At 47.8% G+C, this 20,067-nt stretch overlaps 1 protein-coding gene across 1 annotated transcript in view; it reads left to right on the top strand.

Annotated features, from left to right (window-relative positions):
- Positions 1–6,409: 6,409 nt before the first annotated feature.
- The window catches only part of Gpnmb (glycoprotein nmb), a 31,498-nt gene continuing 17,840 nt past the window's right edge, over positions 6,410–20,067 (top strand). The window contains exons 1-4 of the mRNA XM_041640689.1: positions 6,410–6,534; positions 14,245–14,397; positions 15,611–15,754; positions 18,444–18,617. Of these exons, the coding sequence (XP_041496623.1) occupies positions 6,465–6,534; positions 14,245–14,397; positions 15,611–15,754; positions 18,444–18,617 (541 nt within the window). The 5' untranslated portion in view covers positions 6,410–6,464. The remainder of the gene's footprint in view (positions 6,535–14,244; positions 14,398–15,610; positions 15,755–18,443; positions 18,618–20,067) is intronic.

Here is a 20,067-nt window from a genome sequence, read left to right as displayed (position 1 = left end):
TACTTCTCCACCTGGCTGATGCCTCCTGACCAATAGGAGCCTGACTCCTGCATTTCCTCAATTTAGCAAAACCCTTGCTGGTCAAGGCTGTTATTGATGTAATCACCCATGTTCACTCTTTGCATACATGTGTGTGTAGATGCATGTGGGGGGGTGGCATGTGTTTGTGCACATGTTCAATGGACCCTGTTGGGCACCGCTCCTCCGCTGACCTCCACCTCTTTTTTGGGACAGGCTCTCACTGACCTGGGTTTGCTATGTAGGCTAGTCTGCTTGGCCGGAGATTCACCTGTCGCTGACTCCCCAGCGCTGGGCTTCCAAGCACGCCGTCACCCCTGCCTTATTAACACAGGTCTGGGGATCAAAGTAGGGTCCTCCTGTTTATGAGGCAAGTACTTTCCTGACTGAGTCATCTCGTCGGCCTATAAAATTCATTAATTTCATCGATGTGAGATTCCCATGACAATATTAACAATTTTAACCTTGTGTGTGTGTGTGTGTGTGCACATGGCCTGCATTTGCACCAGAGGAGGATACTAGGTGTCCTACTCGATTACTCCCCTTAATTCTTGAAACAAAGTCTCTCACTGAAGCTAGGGCTTGCCATTTTGGCTAGACTAACTGGCTAGCAAGGGGATCCATCTGTCTCCACATCTTCACTACCACCAACCCACCACCATCACCCTGCCATCACCTCCACCACCTCCACCTCCACCACTGCCATCACCACCACCACCTCCACCACCTCCACCTCCACCACCACCTCCACCACCATCACCCCGCCATCACCTCCACCACCTCCACCTCCACCACCACCACCACCTCCACCACCTCCACCTCCACCTCCACCACCTCCACCTCCACCTCCACCTCCACCACCTCCACCTCCACCACCTCCACCTCCACCACCTCCACCACCACCTCCACCACCTCCACCTCCACCTCCACCACCTCCACCACCACCACTACCACCACCACCTCCACCACCACCACCACCACCTCCACCTCCACCACCACCTCCACCTCCACCACACCTCCACCTCCACCACCACCTCCACCTCCACCACCACCTCCACCACCACCACCACCTCCACCACCACCACCTCCACCTCCACCACCACCACCTCCACCTCCACAACCACCACCTCCTCCACTACCACCACCTCCACCACCTCCTCCACAACCACCACCTCCACCTCCACCACACCTCCACCTCCACCACCACCACCACCACCTCCACCTCCACCACCACCTCCACCTCCACCACACCTCCACCTCCACCACCACCACCTCCACCAACCCACCATCACCTCCACCACCACCTCCACCACAGCTCTCGAGGTACAGGTATGTGTTCATACCCAGCTTTCTATGTGCATCCTGGGGATTAAACTCAGGTCCTAGCTTGCACAACAAGCAATGTTACCCACCGAGCCATCTCCATGGTCTCCTAATTAGCCATTTTGAAATAAACAGCCCAAGTCCAGGTATAGTAAGGCAAGCTTGTAGGTCTAACACTTGGGAAATGGAGAAGGGGGGAATCTCAAGGCTAGCCTCATCTACCAACTACATAGCAAGTTCAATACTACCCTGAGCTACATGAGGCCTTCTCTCAAAACAAAATATTAATTGATTAAACTGAACAAACCAATAGCTTCTTGTACATTCCCGACATTGTCCAGCCAGCACCTCTGCCTGTTCCCCATCCCTTGGTCGCTCCATTCCCTCTTCCCCACAGTTGCTGGCAATCACCAACCCTCCTTCTGTTCCCATGGATTTGTCTATTTGGAGTATTGATATAAATGGAATTCTGTGACCTTTATGTATGCTTTCCCTCTCCTGGCACAATGTTTTTGAGGTTTATCACCCTAGAGCGTGTTTTAATATTTTATTTTTCAAATTATTTTTCTTAGGGCTGGGATTGCAGCTCAGCCGGCAGAAAGCACACCTAGTATACCCTAAGTCCAATCCCCAGCTTCAAAGAAACCTGGATGTGGCAGCACAAACTTGGAGTTCCTGTATTTGGAAAATAGAGACGGGGGATCAGAGGTTCGAGGTCATCCTCAGCTACAGACCAGGTTCCAGGCCAGCCGTGGCTGTGTGAGACCCGGACTCAGAAGAATAAAGTCTCTCTTCTGTTCCTGTGGCCCCTCAACCTGGCGGCTCTCTTTCCACGTGTGTTTACACTTTAGTTAGCTCAACTTACAATGTCAGAAGCAGCTCACACTTTCTCTAGAAACCCATCTTTCTTCCAGCCTCTCAAACTCCTATTGTTCTTACATGACTTTAAATCTGCACACCGGCGATAGTTAGGACTGCCTTTAAAATAGTCCAGCAGGCAGTTGTAGTTGCCTGTGATCTCAGCAGCTGGCAGGCTAAAGCAAAGGGATGGGAGTTTCAGGCCAGCCTAAACTACATAGAAAGACCCTGTCAAGGGAGGGAAGGAGAGAGGGAGAGAAATATTGGTCTCAACAAAAGACACAGGTTCCAGATTGCCCAGCAGGTAAGGGTGCTGCCACCAAACCTGACAACCTGAGTCAGTCCCTGGGACTCACAAGGTAGAAGAATCAATTTCCACACATGCACGGTGGCACACAGGCATGCATGCACATACATGCGCTCTACATAAATAAAATGTAATAATAGAAGACTGTGAAAATCCACCGCCTGTATTACGTGACAGTACCGTACTACTCCTGTATTGCGGCATCTGCACTACAGGACCATTCACGAGCTGAGCAAGGGCCTGGAGATTTAAACACACAAAGACACACAGAGACACGGGTCATCCTTGAAACAGGAACGCCCAAAGAACGCCCCCTTTATTGTGTACCAGAGCCGCTTCTATAGGGATCCTTAACTGATAGCCACGCCCCAGCCAAACCCACCAGAAACCACTCCCCTGCCATCAGGAACTCCTGAGCAGCTGCAGGCTGTCTTAGAGCAGAGGGAAACAAGTTTTTTTTACAAGAAATTCAGGATCTGGGGGTTAACTGCTCCCAAGAGAAGACAAGTCAGAGCTGGGTGATGGTGGTGCACGCCTTTAATCCCAGCCCTCAGGGAGGCAGAGGCAGGCGGATCTCTGTGAGTTCAAGGCCAGCCTGATCTACAAGAGCTAGTTCCAGGACAGGCTCCAAAGCAACAGAGAGAGAAACCCTCTCTCAAAAAACAAAACAAAACAAAAAATAATAATAGAAGACAAGTTGACAATGGAGGGAACCTCTTGAAGGAACGTTTTAACCCATGTGGTTTTTTCTCTTCTTTTCTAAAGCTACGGGAAAAAAAAAAACATTTTGGAGAAAGAGTAGGCTCAGAGCTCGATGAGCCTTAGAACCAAGGGCTTAAATTACTCGTTCATGCAGAGAGCCATTGGGCAGGAGAAAGCCAAGAACTGGACACAGCAGAGGTCTCTTAGTCATCGGCTAACGCTTAAATCTGAAAATCGTGACTCTGCTCACGACACGTGCAAATGCCTGCATGACGGCCTGGCAGTCACATGGGCTGCCTCTCTCTTGGAGCTGGTCCCTTTGAGTTTACTCTTAGCTTCCTACCCTGGCACAAGTTTCAAGAGGTATGTGAAATTCACGGGCTATTATCCGACACCATTCTCATCACCTGTCTTAGGGTATTTATTTATTTATTTATTTTTATTTTATTTTTTTGCCAGCCACCTTCTGGATAACTGTGAGGAAGGATAATGGCCCAGAGGTATCTAATCCTAACCCACAAAACCTATGAATTTGTGACAAGGCAAATACCAAAATGAAGGTTACATCAAAAGTGGCTGACCACTGGCCTTGAGACCAGAAAAGGTTCTGGAACGTCCTGCTGCGTCCCATGAAACAATGAGGAACCTGCAAATCAAACAGAGGATCAGAAGAACCTGTGCCAGACCGAAATGTGAGCAAGATTCCACTACCATTGGTGGATGTTGAGAGGGAGGAGGCCACAAACCAGGAAGTGTGAGAAGCCAGAGACTAGAGAAGCAAAGAAGTGGATTCTTCACTGAAGCCACTTTAGTTTGGGCCTAGTTGAGACCCATTTCAGACTTCTGACTTCCAGGCCAGCAAGTTAATAAATTTTAGTTGTTTTAAGCCTCTGAGTTTTGACAATTTGTTAAAGGGAACTATCGAGCAGCTATTTATGAGTTAGGGGTCTGTGGGCTAAAGAGATGGCTCAGGCCGGGCGCTGGTGGTGCACGCCTTTAATCCCAGCACTTGGGAGGCAGAGGTAGGCGGATCTCTGTGAGTTCGAGACCAGCCTGGTCTACAAGAGCTAGTTCCAGGACAGGCTCCAAAACCACAGAGAAACCCTGTCTTGAAAAAAAAAAAAAAAAAAAGAGATGACTCAGGAGTTAAGAGCACTTGCCACATGGTACTCTTGGTACCACCATGGTAACCACAAGATGGTTCGCGAGCATTTATAACTCCAGTTCCAGGGAATCTGACAGCCTCTTCTGGCCTCCACAGGCACCAGGCACACCTGTGGTGTAAAAAACATATAAGTAGTCAAAACACCCATACACATAAAAAGAAAAGAAAAAATAAAGGTTATGGAGTAGATCTTAAGTAGATTTTGTGATCTCATTTAAAAATTCCAGTTTGAACTGAGCAATTTCTTTTTTTTTTTGGTTTTTCGAGACAGGGTTTCTCTGTGGTTTTGGAGCCTGTCCTGAAACTAGATCTTGTAGACCAGGCTGGTCTCGAACTCACAGAGATCCGCCTGCCTCTGCCTCCCGAGTGCTGGGATTAAAGGCGTGCACCACCACGGCCCGGCTTTGAACTGAGCAATTTCTAAAAGTAAAGAATGTTAATTGAAGGAGCACTGGGGATGAAGTTGAGTTGGTAGGGTGCTTGCCTAGAGCAATAGCACCCTGGATTAGCTCCCCAGAACCACACAGGTGTGGTAGCACACACCTGTTATCCCTGCATCTAGGGGGTGGAAGCAAGAAGATCAGAATTCAGGATCAGCTTCAACTGCACAGCGAGTTAGAGGCCAGACAGGGCTCTCTGAGGTTCAGCTGTGACCCCTAGGCTCGGATGCAGCCTGCCACCACCTTGTGTGTCCCTTTGGTGACTGCTTCAGTCATCACATCCTAGGCATGGTGAAAGTCAAGACAGCGGCCACCTGAAGGAGGGCTAGCATCCAAGGTGCTGAGAGGCTCTTGGGGCTGCTTCTCTAAAGATGGCTACAGCTCACCTTCCTCAACAGAGTAATTGTAACACCAAAGAGTCCAGACGTTTCCTTTCTTTCAGTAAATTATTCCTAACTCTTTACATCATGATTTTCTCTTAATAAAACAAGGTGTGAATATCCGTTTTCCCCAACAGCCCTGACCTTGGGTTCATCATGCTGCCTTTGTCTGGTTTCCTAAAACGGCTTATCCTATTTACAGCTCTTTGGAATCACAAACCTCCTTTAAAATTGGTACATGTATGAGTGACTTATTTTCATGAATGTCTGTGTACCACAAACATGGCAGGTACCTGCCTGGGGACCTCAGAAGACGCTGTAAGACCCCTTGAACTGGAATTATAAGTGGTTGTGAGCCACGATGTTGGTGCTGGGAACTGAACCCAGACCCTCTGGAGGAGGAGAAGGAAGAAAGAAGAGACAGGAGAGGAGGAGAGAGGAGGAGGAGGAGGAGGAGGAGGAGGAGGAGGAGGAGGAGGAGGAGGAAGAGGAGGAGGAGGAGGAGGAGGAGGAGGAGGAGAAGAAGAAGAAGAAGAAGAAGAAGAAGAAGAAGAAGAAGAATTAATCTCCAGGAGCTAACCTTTAACTCCTGCCCCAGTGGCTGCCACCTCTCTTGATAGATCAGGGAAGGCAAAAAATAAAAGATAATTAGATTGTTGCAGCTTCCTAAACAAAACTAAGATTTGTTACAGAAAAGTTTAATATGTCCAATTCATTTAAAGACGAATTGCTCATCTCACCAAAAAGGCAAGACAGAACTATGCCAGCCACAAAGGGCACCACACTTCAGGTGGTGATAAGATGTTTGCCAAAAGGTGAAAACTTGGTCGTTGCTTCCCTTTATTTGGGGGAGGGAATGCTAGTTAGGTGCCGCTGTCCAAATTCTGGAAGAGGTGTCGCCTGAGCAGCTGCGATGAACGTTCACCAACAACAAGAATGTCGGAATGGGATTTTAGGAAGCTCCCTTTAAACTAGGAAAAAAGGGAGGGAGGGAAGAAAAGAGAGAAACGAATGTGGGATCACACAATGAAAAGACCGCACATCCGAAGTCAATAAATAGATGCCAAGGGCAAGTGAGTCATGAACACGAGTTCTTAAGAGGTGGAATTCGAGAGATCCAGCTACACTGCTTAAAACATCACATGATCTTCCTCGGGCCCCGTATTTCATAAATCAGAGCGGGGCTCAGGAAGCTGACGCCGTGACTACTGGTGGATGGGACTTGGCAGTGCGAGTTAAGCCCTGATCGATTGCGGGCGCTCGGACTCAGTATGGAAAATCTCCTCGGGGTCCTGGGATTTCTGCTGCTGGCTTCAGGACTGCCGCTCCAGGAGGCCAAGCGTGAGTCCGGTCCTCTCTGGGCGTTTGCATTCGCTGGTCCAAGGGGTGCGCTAGGGCCCTCGAGAGAAGTTTGGGGATCCGCAGGAAGCGGGGTCTATTCCGAATGTTGGGACTGTGTTCTTTGCTCGGGGTTCATGGAGAGCAAAAGCCACGCGGCTACTCTAAGCCTTTTCCACCCTGGCCGTATTGTAGCTGGAAGCGGGGGACAGCCTGTACCCCAAGAATAAAGCAAGTCTCCCAAACCACCTTCAACTGCTTCATGCTCACAAGGCGGAGCTTTTAGATGAGGTTCTCGCCCATTTAGTAGAACTCCCCACACCATCCCCTGCACACTTCTGGGTGCGGCGGCTCCAGCGAGGGTACTGAGGGACAAGCTGGCTCCACCCGGGGTGGGCTTTACGGCACGGGTCCTACTAACAATGCCGATGGCCAGTCAGGGACAGCGGCGTCTGGCGTCTTCCGGAACTGGGCGTCCTGGTCTAGCATCCTTGGTGCTCAACGGGGATAGAGTAGCGCGCCAGCACTCCCACTTGTCCCCTTCCGGGTGTGGCTGTCCCGTTCCTAACAGAGTTACTGTGTGGCGGGGGGGGGGGGGGGGGGGGGGGGGGGGAGAGCCACTCTACCTCATTTTCCAGGGGCCGGGGACCAGTCGGGACCCGCATCTTCTCTGAGCCCGACTGCTGCCCCAGCTAGCTCAGATAACCCCAACTCCACCTTGGCCTGGGGCAGTCCCAGAGAAGCGGTCACCTCATTTCCCTGCGTCCTCTAAAGCAAGCCAGGCCCTCTCTTAATTCGTCCTGGCTGGGGTGGATCCCTGGCCAAGCAGAATGAAATCGCTGGGGACCCTGCTCTCGGGGATTGGCCAGGCAAGCTGACAAGCGTCCCAGTCCCACTAAACACCTCAGTGTTCTCAAAAGCTGGGATGCCCTAGACTTGTGGCGCCCCGCCCGAGACTCCATCTCTGTCCCCTGAGGCTGATTGCGGGATTGTGGGTTTGAACTTCAAACACAGACACAGCAGCCAGCGGGGTGCCAGGTGGAATGTCCCACCTTGCGTCTAGGTGTGGCGCCTTCACAGAGCGAGGGGAACCTGACTTTGTGATTGTCCGGTTTGCCCACATAAGGAACCCCGCCACTGAGAGCGCCAGGAATTCGCCCCGGGTCGCACACAGAGCAGATGGAAGGGGATGTCTGTCTTCTCACCGCTGGTCTTCCTCCAGGGTTTGGGGTAGAATAGAGTTGAGTTCGTGTCAGCTGCTTGTCTGGGTTACGAGTTAGCTTCGAAAAGTTTCCTTTTCCTCATTTGCAAATGTGTGTTTCTTGGGAGATCAGCTAGCAGAGGTGCTCGGCCAGTGGTGATTATTCAGTGGTAATTCTTAAGGACCGGTCTGCTCGCCCTCGAACCCCCCCCCCCCCCCCGTACCTTCCGCGGACAGACAATTGGGAGCCTATCACAAAAGGGAGCTAAGTCCTCTCCCCAAAACTCCACGGCTCTGCTCATTAAAATAGCAGCCGAAGCTGGACTAAGTGGCCCACGCCTTTAATCCCCCCACTCGGAGATGCAGGTGAATCTCCGTGAGACAGCCTAGTGTATATAATGAGTTTAGGGACCGCCCGAGCTACATAGAGACGTGCCCCGACAAAAGCCCAACCAACCAAACAGTAGCCAGAAATCGAATAATGGGGCTCTCAGACCAAGTCTCAAAGCCCTAGAATGAGGAGGAGGCAGGAGAAGCGCTGGCGGAGCAAGTCTAGGGAGTCCTAATGAAGAGGGGAGCCCTTCTACCTGCTGCAGCGGCAGGTTTACTTCCGCTCTACCCCTGCCCGCCTCCGCCCTCTTAAAGTTTGCTCGCTATTGGGCTATTGGTTTTAAATTAAACTTCTATGTTTTAGGGCAATTGTGCACTCATGCGAAATTGAAAGAAATGATTCAGACAAATAACCTTTACCCAATTTGTCCAAGGGCAAAGTTAGGCAAAACACAATCAAGAATTACAGCAAGATCCTGGAGGAGGGACAGTCAAAATACAGAACATGCGCATTGTCACCGTAACAATCCCAGTACCTTTTATCACCAAATACCCTTCTCTACCCAACTCCAGACCCTGGCCACTAGGAATCTGTCCATTTGAAATAATTTATTTTTATTATTATTGTTTTCAGAATGCCGCACAATGAAATTTTACACGGCATGTAACTGTAGACATTGGCCGGAGAGTTCTCTTTGTGTAGTTTTCTGGGGATTGTTGGCATTGCCGAATTAATCAGGACACACCCCTTTAACCCCTCAACCACTGAATGACATCAGAGTTATTCCAAGGTGGGCTTTTCCGAATAAAGAGACTATGGATTCCCATGTGTAAATTTTTATGTGGTTACAAGTTTTGTTTCTCTGGGATTCATACCAAAGAGTACAACTAAAACAAGTCATGTCAGGTGGTGGTGGCACACATGTTTAATCCCAGCACTCGGCAGGCAGAGGCAGTCGGATCTCTGTGAGTTTGAGGCCAGCCTGGTCTACAAAGTGAGTTCCAGAACAGCTAGAGAGACCTTATCTCAAGAAAAAGAAGGGGGGGGGGGGGAGTTATTCCGTGGTTAATTGCACTTTGAGTTTTATTAGAATTTAGAAGGATGGCTTCACCTTTTCAAGTTCCTGCCAACAATCTGTGGTGATGCAATTTTTCTAGGTCATTGCCATCATTTGGCGGGCACCGGCACTACTTTTGGTTTGGTGGTAGTGACTGACAGGTCTGTTGGAGGGTTCATCAGTGACCCTCTAGTGTCTGATGCCTACACATCCTCTGTAGCGTGCGCTCATGTCTTTTTCCGTTTTCAGACGGGATTGCTCTCTCACGGTACGCTCCTACTCTGTGGCTCTCCTGTGCTTCTCCCCACAGGATATCAAAGAGCAGAGGTTTCTTAGTTGAATAAGGGCTCCATCCATCAGTTTTTTTATGGATTATGCTTTTGGTTAACCTAATAATTTTTTTCTAGCCCTAAGTCCTGATGTTTCCATCTATATTTGCTGCTTTTTAAAATGCGTCTTTTCTCTATCGTGTTATTTTTCTTTTTGAAACCTTTAAAAAAAAAATGTATTTTATGGGGGGGGGGCTGATGCCCGCAGAGGCCAGAAGAGGGCGCCAGATCTCCTGGCACTGGAATGTTTGCGAGTTTCCTAACTTAAGCTAAGATCCCCGCTCCTGTCCTGAGCAAGCGGAGCTGGCGACCTTAACCGCTGGGTCCTCCTCCGGCTCCCCTGGTCCTGAAGGGCAGATCGAACAGGTTTGCTCCTGGCTTCCCGGCTCCTCCGCTGCTCCCTGTAATTTTCTTTTCTTTTTTCTTTCTTTTTTCCTTTTCTTTTTTCTTTTTTTCCTTTTTTCCTTTTTTCAAGACAGGGTTTCTTTGTGCAGCCCTACAGTCCTGGAACTCACTCTGCAGACTAGGCTGACCTGGAACGTGCATGGATCCTCTGAAGTGCTGGGATTAAAGGCGTGGCCACCACTGCCTGGCTGTATTTTTCTTTGACTTCTGAAATTTACAAGCAGAGGAGCAATCTGTGTGGTTTTGTCAGGGTTGGTTTTTTTTGGTTTTGGTTTTGTTTTGTTTTGTTTTGTTTTTCTGTTGGTGCTGGAGTTCAAAGCCAGGGGCACTGACCCACTGTCCCACACTCCAACCTGATCTGTGCTTTGGTTTCATCTCTGAAAATACTCTTCCTCAGAATCTGAGGCAAAGATTCTGAAACAGCGAGAAGAGCTTGTGGGCATGGAAGGAGGTGAAGCTCCTTTTGCACTAGATTGACGAGGGCCCTGGGGAACCCTATCTCTAACCTAGGTGTCGGCATCTCTAAAGTGGGTTGGAATGGCATCAGCTTAACTCTTTCCGCACGACTCCAGAGTGAACCTCCAGTTATAAACATGGGTTGATGCCAATGTCTTCTCCCGGTGCAAACAGTCCTGAGACTGACTCGGGGTTGCTGGTTTGAAGACTGAGGCCACACAGCCGTTTACGACAGAGATCATGCATCATGACTCCTACCTCACTGCTGTTTACCGCTGTGCCTGCCTTTCTGTTGAGAAAGGAATTGGGAGGTTAAGGGATGGCTCAGTGGGTACATTGCATGCCTCATAGGCACAAGCTTGAATTCCATATACAGCACCTACCAAAAGGCGGGGGGGGGGGCATGCACAAAAACAGTACATACACCCGTCTCTTAGTGTAAAGAAGGTAGAGACAGGTGGCTCCATGGGACTGGATGGCCAGCCAGTCTGTCCTAATTGGTGAGCTCTAGACCAATGAGAGACTGTGTCTCAAAAGGAGGTATACAGCGTTTCAGAGTATGGTGCGTGCACGTGCACACACACACACACACACACACACACACACACACACTAAAAATAAACTGGGCAGGGGATGTAGCCCAGCTTCCCTAACATGCGAGCATTTACCTAAAATGCACGGGGCCCGAGTTCTAAGTATCCTGTGCCGCCACTGCTCTCCATGTAAGAGGTAAAACCTTGACTAGAAGAAACAGATTAGTACATGCATTCAAAATGGCTTCTCCGCAGAGTCACTAACTACCACACTTCATGGTATCTCTTCCAGCATCGAAGACATAAAGACAGATTTTGGTCTACAAACATGGTCAAGATGCAGGACCATAGAAACTGATGAGAGAACAGTTGCAGACACTGTGTGGTTAGAGGCTGCTTAGGTCCTGGCAGTTAAGCTTTGGGCTAGAATAGAAAAGCCTAAGATTCTTCTTATCTCCTACATTCAGCCCAGAGATAGTGTCTTAGTTAGGGCTTCTACTGCTGTGATGAGACACCACGACCACGGCAACTCTTGTAAAGGAAAGCATTTAACTGGGGCTGGCTTACAGTTAATAATGGATTCATTCCATTATCAGCATGGGGAAGCATGGCAGCATGCAGTCAGAATGGTTCTGGAGAAGGAGCTGAGATGAGAGATCTGCATCTGAATCCACGGGGGTCAGGAACAGAGAAAGACACCGGGCCTGGCTTAAGCTTCTGAAACCTCAAAGAGACCCACCCCCCACCCCCTGACCCTCTGGTGACACACTTCCTAACAGAGCCTCTCCCACTGAGACCACCACAGGCAGCGCAGGAGCAATGACTCAATAGTGTCACCTAGGTGGTTGTTATTTCTGTCAGCATTCTAGTCCGACACCACCGACATGCGGGCTGTGTCCCCACAGCTGCATCTCCATGGTGAAGGATGATTGTGATGGCCAAACATCAGGCCAGTTACCTCATCTCTGAACTCAGTTCAGAAGAGAAAAGACTGAGGCCATTTCTCCTTCGTCTTCCTTTGTAAGGGAGGAACACTTCCCAGGAACTCAGGAGATTTCCTCTCAGCTTTTCTAAACCAGAATATAATCGTCTTCCCCTACTCAACTGCAAGGAAAGCTGGGAAAAAGAGCCTTTGGGGTTGTGATCTGCTACAGACAAGGATCTATTTTACCAAGGGGATTAAAAGAAGGGAGTAGGCAGGCAAACAAAACAAAGAGATATAATTACTACGAAGTGGTGGAGACAAAATGGAATCCAGTTGTAATATCCCAAACTACAAAAGAAGGTAGATTTGATGCATGCCTATGATCTCAGCCCTTGAGAGATAAAGGCACAAAGGTCAAGAGTTCAAGGTTATCCTAGGCTATATAATAAGTTTGAGTGCAAACTGAACCCTTTGTTTTTTAAAAAAAAATCAAAATAAATAAATAAGAAAAAAGAAAGATGGATATATAAAAAACAAGATGGTAGCTTCAAATCCACAATCTGTTATTACATTATATGTAAATTATCTCAGACTTCGGACAAAAGAGATTTTCAGATTTGATTTATAGAAACACAATTAAATATATACCATCTACAAGAAACCCACATTAAATAAGAACACATGCAAGTTAGGAGTAAAATAATGGAGGCTGGAGAGACAGCTCCAAGGTTAAAAGCACTGGCTGCTCTTCCAGAAGACCCAGGTTTCAATTCCCCTGTAACCAAATGGCAGCTCACAGCTGTAGCTCCACTCCCAGGGGCTCCAGTGACCTCTTCTGGAATCCGGTGGGCACTCCATGAACATGGTACACAAACATATATGCAGGCAAAACACCTACACACGTCAAATAAAATAAATAAGTCTTTTATTGAAAAAGAAAAACAGTGGGAAAAGGTAAACCCTGCAAAGCAGTCTTCAGAGCAAGGAATGTTGCCAATGATAGGAAGGGTAACACTAATAAGAAAATATCCAATTCAATCTAAAAAGCAATCATTCTAAATGCATATATACGTAACAACAGAGCTTCAAAATGCATTTAAAAAGAGATGCAACTGGAAAAAGGAAATAAGGTACAACTCTAACCCAAATAACATTTTTTTTTAAAAAAAATCACTTCTTAGCAAATGTAGACTATACACTGGCTTATGCTTTATTTGAGTGGGAGATGTTTGTTTTTGAGACAAAGCCTCTTTTTGTAGCCCAGGCTAGCCTTGAGTTCATGGCAATCCTCCTGTCTCAGCCTCCTGGGCATAGATATGATGCAATTGCATTACTCTACAATGTATATGGAATTTTCACCGAGATGTATACTTAGAGTTCTACCATGAGCCTTCCTGTACTTGCATATGTATCTCTTGGCATTCTGGGAGCATTCCCAAGCTTGCCATTCTGGGATTTAGACAAGACAGGAAAAAGACTGGGGAAAGATGCAAATCTGTATGAAGAAAACAGCATTCAAGTTTCCCTTTAGATACTATTACCACGTCTAAGTATTTGGAGGCTATATATTGAGAAGCTAATAAGTACAGTTAAGAAAAATTGGCTGTCAAAAATTTTTCTTAGGGGCTGGAGAGATGGCTCAGAGGTTAAGAGTACTGACTGCTCTTCCAAAGGTCCTGAGTTCAATTCCCAGCAACCACATGGTGGCTCACAACCATCTGTAATGAGGTCTCGTGCCCTCTTCTGGCCTGCAGGATACAGACAGAATATTGTATACATAATAAATAAATAAATATTTTTTAAAATTTTTCTTAAAGGCTGGGCTTTGTGGTCAGGCCCTTTGATCCCAGCCACTCAGGAAGCAGAGGCAGTGGATCTACGTGAGTTTGAAGCCAGATTGGTCTACATAGTGATTTCCAGGACAGCCAGGGTCTATCCTGATGTTGAGATGCAATCTCAAAAACCAAATAACCCGTCTTTCTTTAGTCCTCTGCAAACAGTCCCCTCGATTGACTTTATTTTTACATTTATTTGTTTGTTTGTGTTGGGGTGGGGCATGCAGAGGTCATGGTCAAATCTCTGACTCGCTGCTTCTATCACGTGAGTTCTAGGGAAGAGAACACAGGTTGTCAGTCTTGGTGGCCAGTGACCTCATCTGCTGGGACAGTGCACCAGCCTCACCCAGCTGGTTTTGGACTCAGAGTTTCATTATGCAGTTCTGGCTGGCCTAGAAATCACGATGTACACCAGGCTAGCCTCTGCTTCACAGCAGAGCTTCACTGCATCCTGCGGGCTGGATTAGTGTGAGCCGCTGTGCCCAGGCAGCCGTTTCTAAAGCACCTTCGTTTACTTGATTTATTGGCTATATCATACATGCGCTTCCCAATGACCTAAGCTGAGAAGCCTCATCGGCCCTTCTCACTGAAGCGCTAAATGAGAAATGGAAGAGACAAGATCTTTTGTTTCCCAAACCTAGGATTCCGTGACGTGCTGGGCCACGAGCAGTCTCCAGGTCACGTGAGGGAGCAAAATCAATTACGTGGCTGGTCTTCTGATGAAGCGGAGTGGAATGAAAACCTGTACCCGGTGTGGAAGAGGGGAGATGGCAGATGGAAGAACTCCTGGGAAGGTAAGCCGGAAATTCCACCCCACAGCCACGGCTGAGCTCCTCAGCCAAGGCCTTGGACTCTGGGCCTCAGGCTGCCCTGAACGACAGCGCTCTAGCTGCAGATGAGCAGCCCCTGGATTTGGCAAACTTCCCTTTCTCCCAATGTTTTCGATTTTTTTTTTTTCTTCCTGAGACAGGGTTTCTCTGTGTAACAGTCCTAGCTCTCCTGGAACTCACTTGTAGACCAGGCTGACCTCAAACTCACAGAGATCTGTCTGTCTCTGCCTCCCAAGTGCTGGGATTAAAGGTGTGTGCCACCACGGCCCAGCCGCCCATTTTTATTTTCTTTTTATTATGTATACAGTGTTCTGCCTCCTTGTATGCCTGCAGGCCAGAAGAGGGAATCATATCTCATTACATGGTCGTGAGTCACCATGTGGTTGCTGGGAATTGAACTCACGACCTCTGGAAGCACAGCTAGTGCTCTTAACCTCGGAGCCATCTCTCCAACCCCCATTTTCATTTTCTAAGTCACAAATCACCTGGACTTTCAGACATTTCTAAGGTTGTGGTTATTGGGATATTTTAGAGAGCAAGCAGATTTGGCTTCAAAACTGGTGGCTACCATGGCTTAGGCAACCTCAGAAAAGCAGAGACATGACCTGATCATCCGGAAGTGTGACTTCCGGGAAAGTGTATCCTTTCATAGAGGCCACAGGCTGAGTCTCCAGTCGTTTGGTTTCAAGGTTAAAGTCTACAAACTTTCAACATGTGCCTCCTCAATCCAAAAACCAGACTTTTTTTTTTTTGCTATGCATGTGAATATTGTTCTGTCTGTGTGTGTGTGTCTGTGCACCACATGTGTGCCTGGTGCACAAGGAAGCCATTAAAGGGCATCGGATCCCTTGGAACTGGAGCTACAGGAGCTTGCGAGCTGCGGTGTGGGTGCCGGGGTTGAACCAGGGTCCCCTGAAAAGCAGCCAATGCTCTTAGCACAGAGTCCTGTCTCCAGCCCCTTCTATCTTCAGTGATTGTTTCCCATGATTATAAAATCCATGAACTATTCTGACTTATTTTTCTATAATATTGTGAAAGCTAAAGTTGCTGTCCAGGAGATAAATTGAACACACCGTAAAGAGGCATATGGATCGCATGGTCCTTATCCACAGATATTTACTTACACATTTGGTGAAAGGCCGTCTGGGAGAACGAGCTTCCTTCTTTGTTACCCTAGGAGGCCGTGTGCAAGCAGTCCTAACCAGTGACTCCCCAGCTCTGGTGGGATCCAATGTCACGTTTGTGGTGAACCTGGTGTTCCCCAGATGCCAGAAGGAAGATGCCAATGGCAACATCGTTTATGAGAAGAACTGCAGAAATGGTAAGAAGGCCAGCTCTCCTCGAGCCCCACCCATAATCCTAGTGCTCATAGGTGCTCTCACCACCCCTTGCCACCCTCCTTTCAAGCTAGATGGCAGGGATGTGTGGAACTGTCCGGTTCTTTTATAACGCCAGTATTAGCCAAGCCTCCTTAGCAGACTGATGGCGCCCTGCTCCTTGGTACCTGTGCAGTGGGGCGGTGGGGGTGGTGGAGTGGGGGTGTGTCACTTTCTTGTACAAGATATTTTTCCTATATACGTCATGGACTTTGATCATGTCCCCCTCCAGTTCCCCTATCCTGTCCCTCTGCCCCTCTCTGGTTCCAGCTCTTCCCAATACCCCCCTTTAAGCTCTACCATTGAGTTGGGAGGAACTCAGTGAATTAGCACTTGCCTGGAATGATCAGGGCCCTGGGTTCCAGCCCCAGGGCTACACACGCATTCAAAACTCCAAACGTCTATTTCCTCCTTTGAGACCCCCAGGTTGTCCTTCACGTCCACTGAGCAGAGAACGCACTGTCTGTGCTCAGAGTCTCATTTTATTGCCTGATTTTAAACAAAAGAAATACCATCCAGGGCTCCACTTGAAGGGGTTATTTCTGTTGATTAATGTTCTGAAACAAATGATCTGCTGTGCAGATGCTAACGGGCATGCTCTGATTCTGTTTTGCTCTTAAAGAGATAAGTTTACTGTTCAAGTTAAAAGAGCACAGCTACACCAAGGAACATTATCTCGCGAGGTCGGTTCACTCTGGAGAACTCAGATAACCACTGAGATTACTCCAATGGTGAAGATGCCCCTGCCTGTGCCATCTGGGGCTTTTATGAATCTGTTGATGTGTTCATCCATTATTAATTTTTTTATCTCCCTTTGAGGCAAACACTAAATTCTTCATACACAGGGTATAATTATTTATCTAGTGGTAAGTATTTAATATTTTCTCTCTCCCACTCCCCCCTCCTCTCTCTCTCTCTCTCTCTCTCTCTCTCTCTCTCTCTCTCATATTCCTATATAGCCCAAACGAGCCTTAAACTCATGATCCTCCTGCCTCAGTCTCCAGAGTGTTGCAATTGCGGGTATGTGTTACTATACCCTACTTCCTATTTTTAAAAAAAGAAAAAGCTGATTCTGCCCAGGGTGGTAACACATGCTAGTAATTCCCACACTTGGGAGGCTGACACAGGGGAATCTCGAGTTTGAGGCCAGCCTGGACTACATAGCAGGGATTGGATTTTCTCCGTGTAGCCCCGGTTGTGCTGGAACTTGCTTTGTAGACCAGGCTGGCCTTGAACGCAAAGATCTGCCTGCCTCTGCCTCCTAAATGCTAATCTTAAAGCTGTGCGCTGTCACGCCTGACTGGAGGCATCGTAACTGTAACAGGAAGAACACAAAGACCAGTGGCGCTATGCCAAAGGACCCAGGAGCCAGCTCAAGGGGTTTCTCTGGCCGGACGGGAACCGTTTAAGAATAAGAAGGAATAGTAGCTGGTTAAAGGAGCTCTTTGAGGACACAGACTCAGGGATGTCCTAGATGGCAGACAGTGACCAGGTCTTGCTCAGAACGTAATATCACACGTTTGGAAAGGCTCTGCTCAGGCATGCGGTGCCTGCCATACTGCCCCCTCTTCAGTGACACTGGTGCCCTGCTCGCTCATGTTTAACTTCCTTGTAAGAACTGCAGTAGCTGCTGGGTGTGGTGCACACCTTTAATCCCAGCACTCGGGAGGCAGAGGCAGGCGGACCTCTGTGAGTTCGAGGCCAGCCTGGTCTACAGCCAAGACAGCCAGAGCTACACAGAGAAACTCTTTCCCAAAGAAATCACCCCACCACCACCACCACCACCACAACAACAACAAAAAGGCAGTAGCTGAAAACCACATAGGCTTCCAGCGCCATGTTAAACCCCACCATGCTGCTGTTCTGCACGTTGATGAACTTGTGATGCCATGTAACATCTCTGGAAGACGCCTGCAGTGCCACCGGGGGGGGGGGGGGTGAAATTCCACATCAGTATCCATCTTGGCAGCTCTCCAGGTTCAACCTTCATAAAGCCTCTCTTTCAGAGGCATAAGCGATGCCATTTTGCAGTCCTGGTGTCTGCAAAGTCAGAGATTCTCTTTTAAGGATTTATTTTTATGTTTTTAATTTTGTGTAGCTGTGTGTCTGTGTTTGTGTGTGCTAGTGTCCTCCAAGGCCAGCAAAGGGTGACATATTCCCAGGCTGTTGTGTGGGAGGGGAGTTCTATGCGCGATGGCGTGCTGGGGTGGGCGAAGGCGTGGCTCTGCAGTGTCGTAAGGGAAACCCCCCCCCCCCTTCGACTGTGACCCAGGACTTAGCTGTGGTGACAAATGAGTGAGGGAAAGTGTGCACTAGAAGATGATGTTCCCTGTAGTCTGGTGTGAATAGCACCGGGATTCGGAGACTCAACAGGAAGACACGTGTCTTAAGTAAAATCTCCAAGTGGAAGTTTATAGTATAGTAATTGGTAGTTGGTATTGATAATTGGTATAACACTTTATTGGAATACAGCACATGCACAGGAAAGTGCCTGAGCCATCAGCACGCCATGGGTGCTTTCTGAACATTAGAGCAGCTTCTACAGGACTTCTGGGGAAAGCAAGTGTTTGAGGGTTGAGCACTGGGCATTTAAAGGCTAGAAAACTAACTCGACCCTGTCTGTCTCTCGATTAGATTTGGGGTTCACTCCTGACCAATACGTCTACAACTGGACAGCAGGCGCAGAGGGTGGTGACTGGGAAGGCGGCACCAGCCAGAGCCAGCACCTGGCGTTCCCCGACGGGAAGCCCTTCCCTCGCCCCCACGGATGGAAGAAGTGGAGCTTCGTCTACGTCTTTCACACACTTGGTTTGGCTTTTACAAACTCGCTTAGCTCTTTACACTCCTGTTACACTTTAATATTGTCTTTCTGTATTTTCTGAGAGGGTAGCCCCCATCCCCAGTCGGTTCCTTACTGGAGAGGACAGGGAGGGGAAATGAAGTCCTGGCTAACCTCGGCTGGCTAACCTCGCCAAGTCTGCAGGACACCACAGAATGAAGTGAGAAGGAGAAGGAAGTGACTTTGGCTCTCTACACCACAGCAGAATAGTCTTCTATAGTATATGAAAATATCTATTTGAACAGTACATGGTTGCACACTTGTTTATTCGTTAATTTGTTAATGTTCTAAGTGAATTAGTGAACTTAGTTTTAGAAGCATGGGACGGTTGAAAGCATAGACGAGCACAAACAAAATACAAAAGAATCATCTACGAATAGCATCCGAAATTACTGCTATTAAATGATGTTTTCAGTCTTGACATTTCTTATTTAAGGTCATAATGTACACACATTTTTATTTTGCTATCATAGCATTTGACTGTATTATTTAAATGTCCTTACATTGTTTTAATGGCTGCACAATACACCACTGTGCGGGCCCAGAACAATCTAGATACTGTTTTTCTCTGGCATAGTCTACTCTCTGGTTTCCAAAAACATAAAAGGCATTCATTCACTTTGCTGCATTATTAGCGAACTGTTACTTTAAGAGAAACAAGGCTGTTGAATTCTCAGTCCATCACTAGAGTGCCAAGTCTATGGATCGGTGGTAGAATGCATACCCAGCATGTACAAAGATCCCTGAGTTACAGGGTCAGCAACACACACACAACCAACCAAGGCTGATATTTGGGATCTGCTCCAAACTGAGCAACTCCTAGATTTCCAAAGGTTTTGACCTTTGGCTGAGAGCATCCTTTTCCTTCAGCATTAGCAGAGCATGCCATTTGAACAACAAATGAAGCTGGCTTTCTCCGATGCCATCATAGTCCTGTTGGTCAGCTCCCCAAGCTCGCCATTCACTGACCTGCACCCCTGTGGCCAGCAGCTACGAGTTTCAAGGGTGGCTGCAGAGGGAAATGGAAGACACTCCCTTTGTATCCGTGATCCACAGTCGCTCGCTCATGTCTTGCTTGTTTTAGGTACAAGTACTTCTAGAAAGTGGAGGTCCAATATCCCAGAAAAATCTAAACAACCATGCCCATCTACTTACATCAATTGCTTTTAAAATGATAATAAAAATATGGTAGATTTGTGAGTAAAGAACCTTTTAAAACTCTCCCAGATACCTCACCCTGACATTAAATGATGTTCATTGAAACTTAATAAAGTGTTCTTCTATAAATTAGGAACTAACTATATTGTCGCACTAGAATTCTCTCACTGTAACCAGCTGTGTGCAGTTACCTGCATGCAACTGTAGAGTTGCTTCATCGGGTTTTGCACAGAGCCAGGCACCATCTCCTTTTCTGGAGCT

The sequence above is a fragment of the Microtus oregoni genome, unplaced genomic scaffold (genome assembly GCF_018167655.1).
Source record: "Microtus oregoni isolate MIOR12 unplaced genomic scaffold, Mior012 000064F_ref0000363, whole genome shotgun sequence".
Lineage (NCBI taxonomy): Eukaryota > Metazoa > Chordata > Mammalia > Rodentia > Cricetidae > Microtus > Microtus oregoni.
This window is presented reverse-complemented; position numbering and strand designations above follow the sequence as displayed.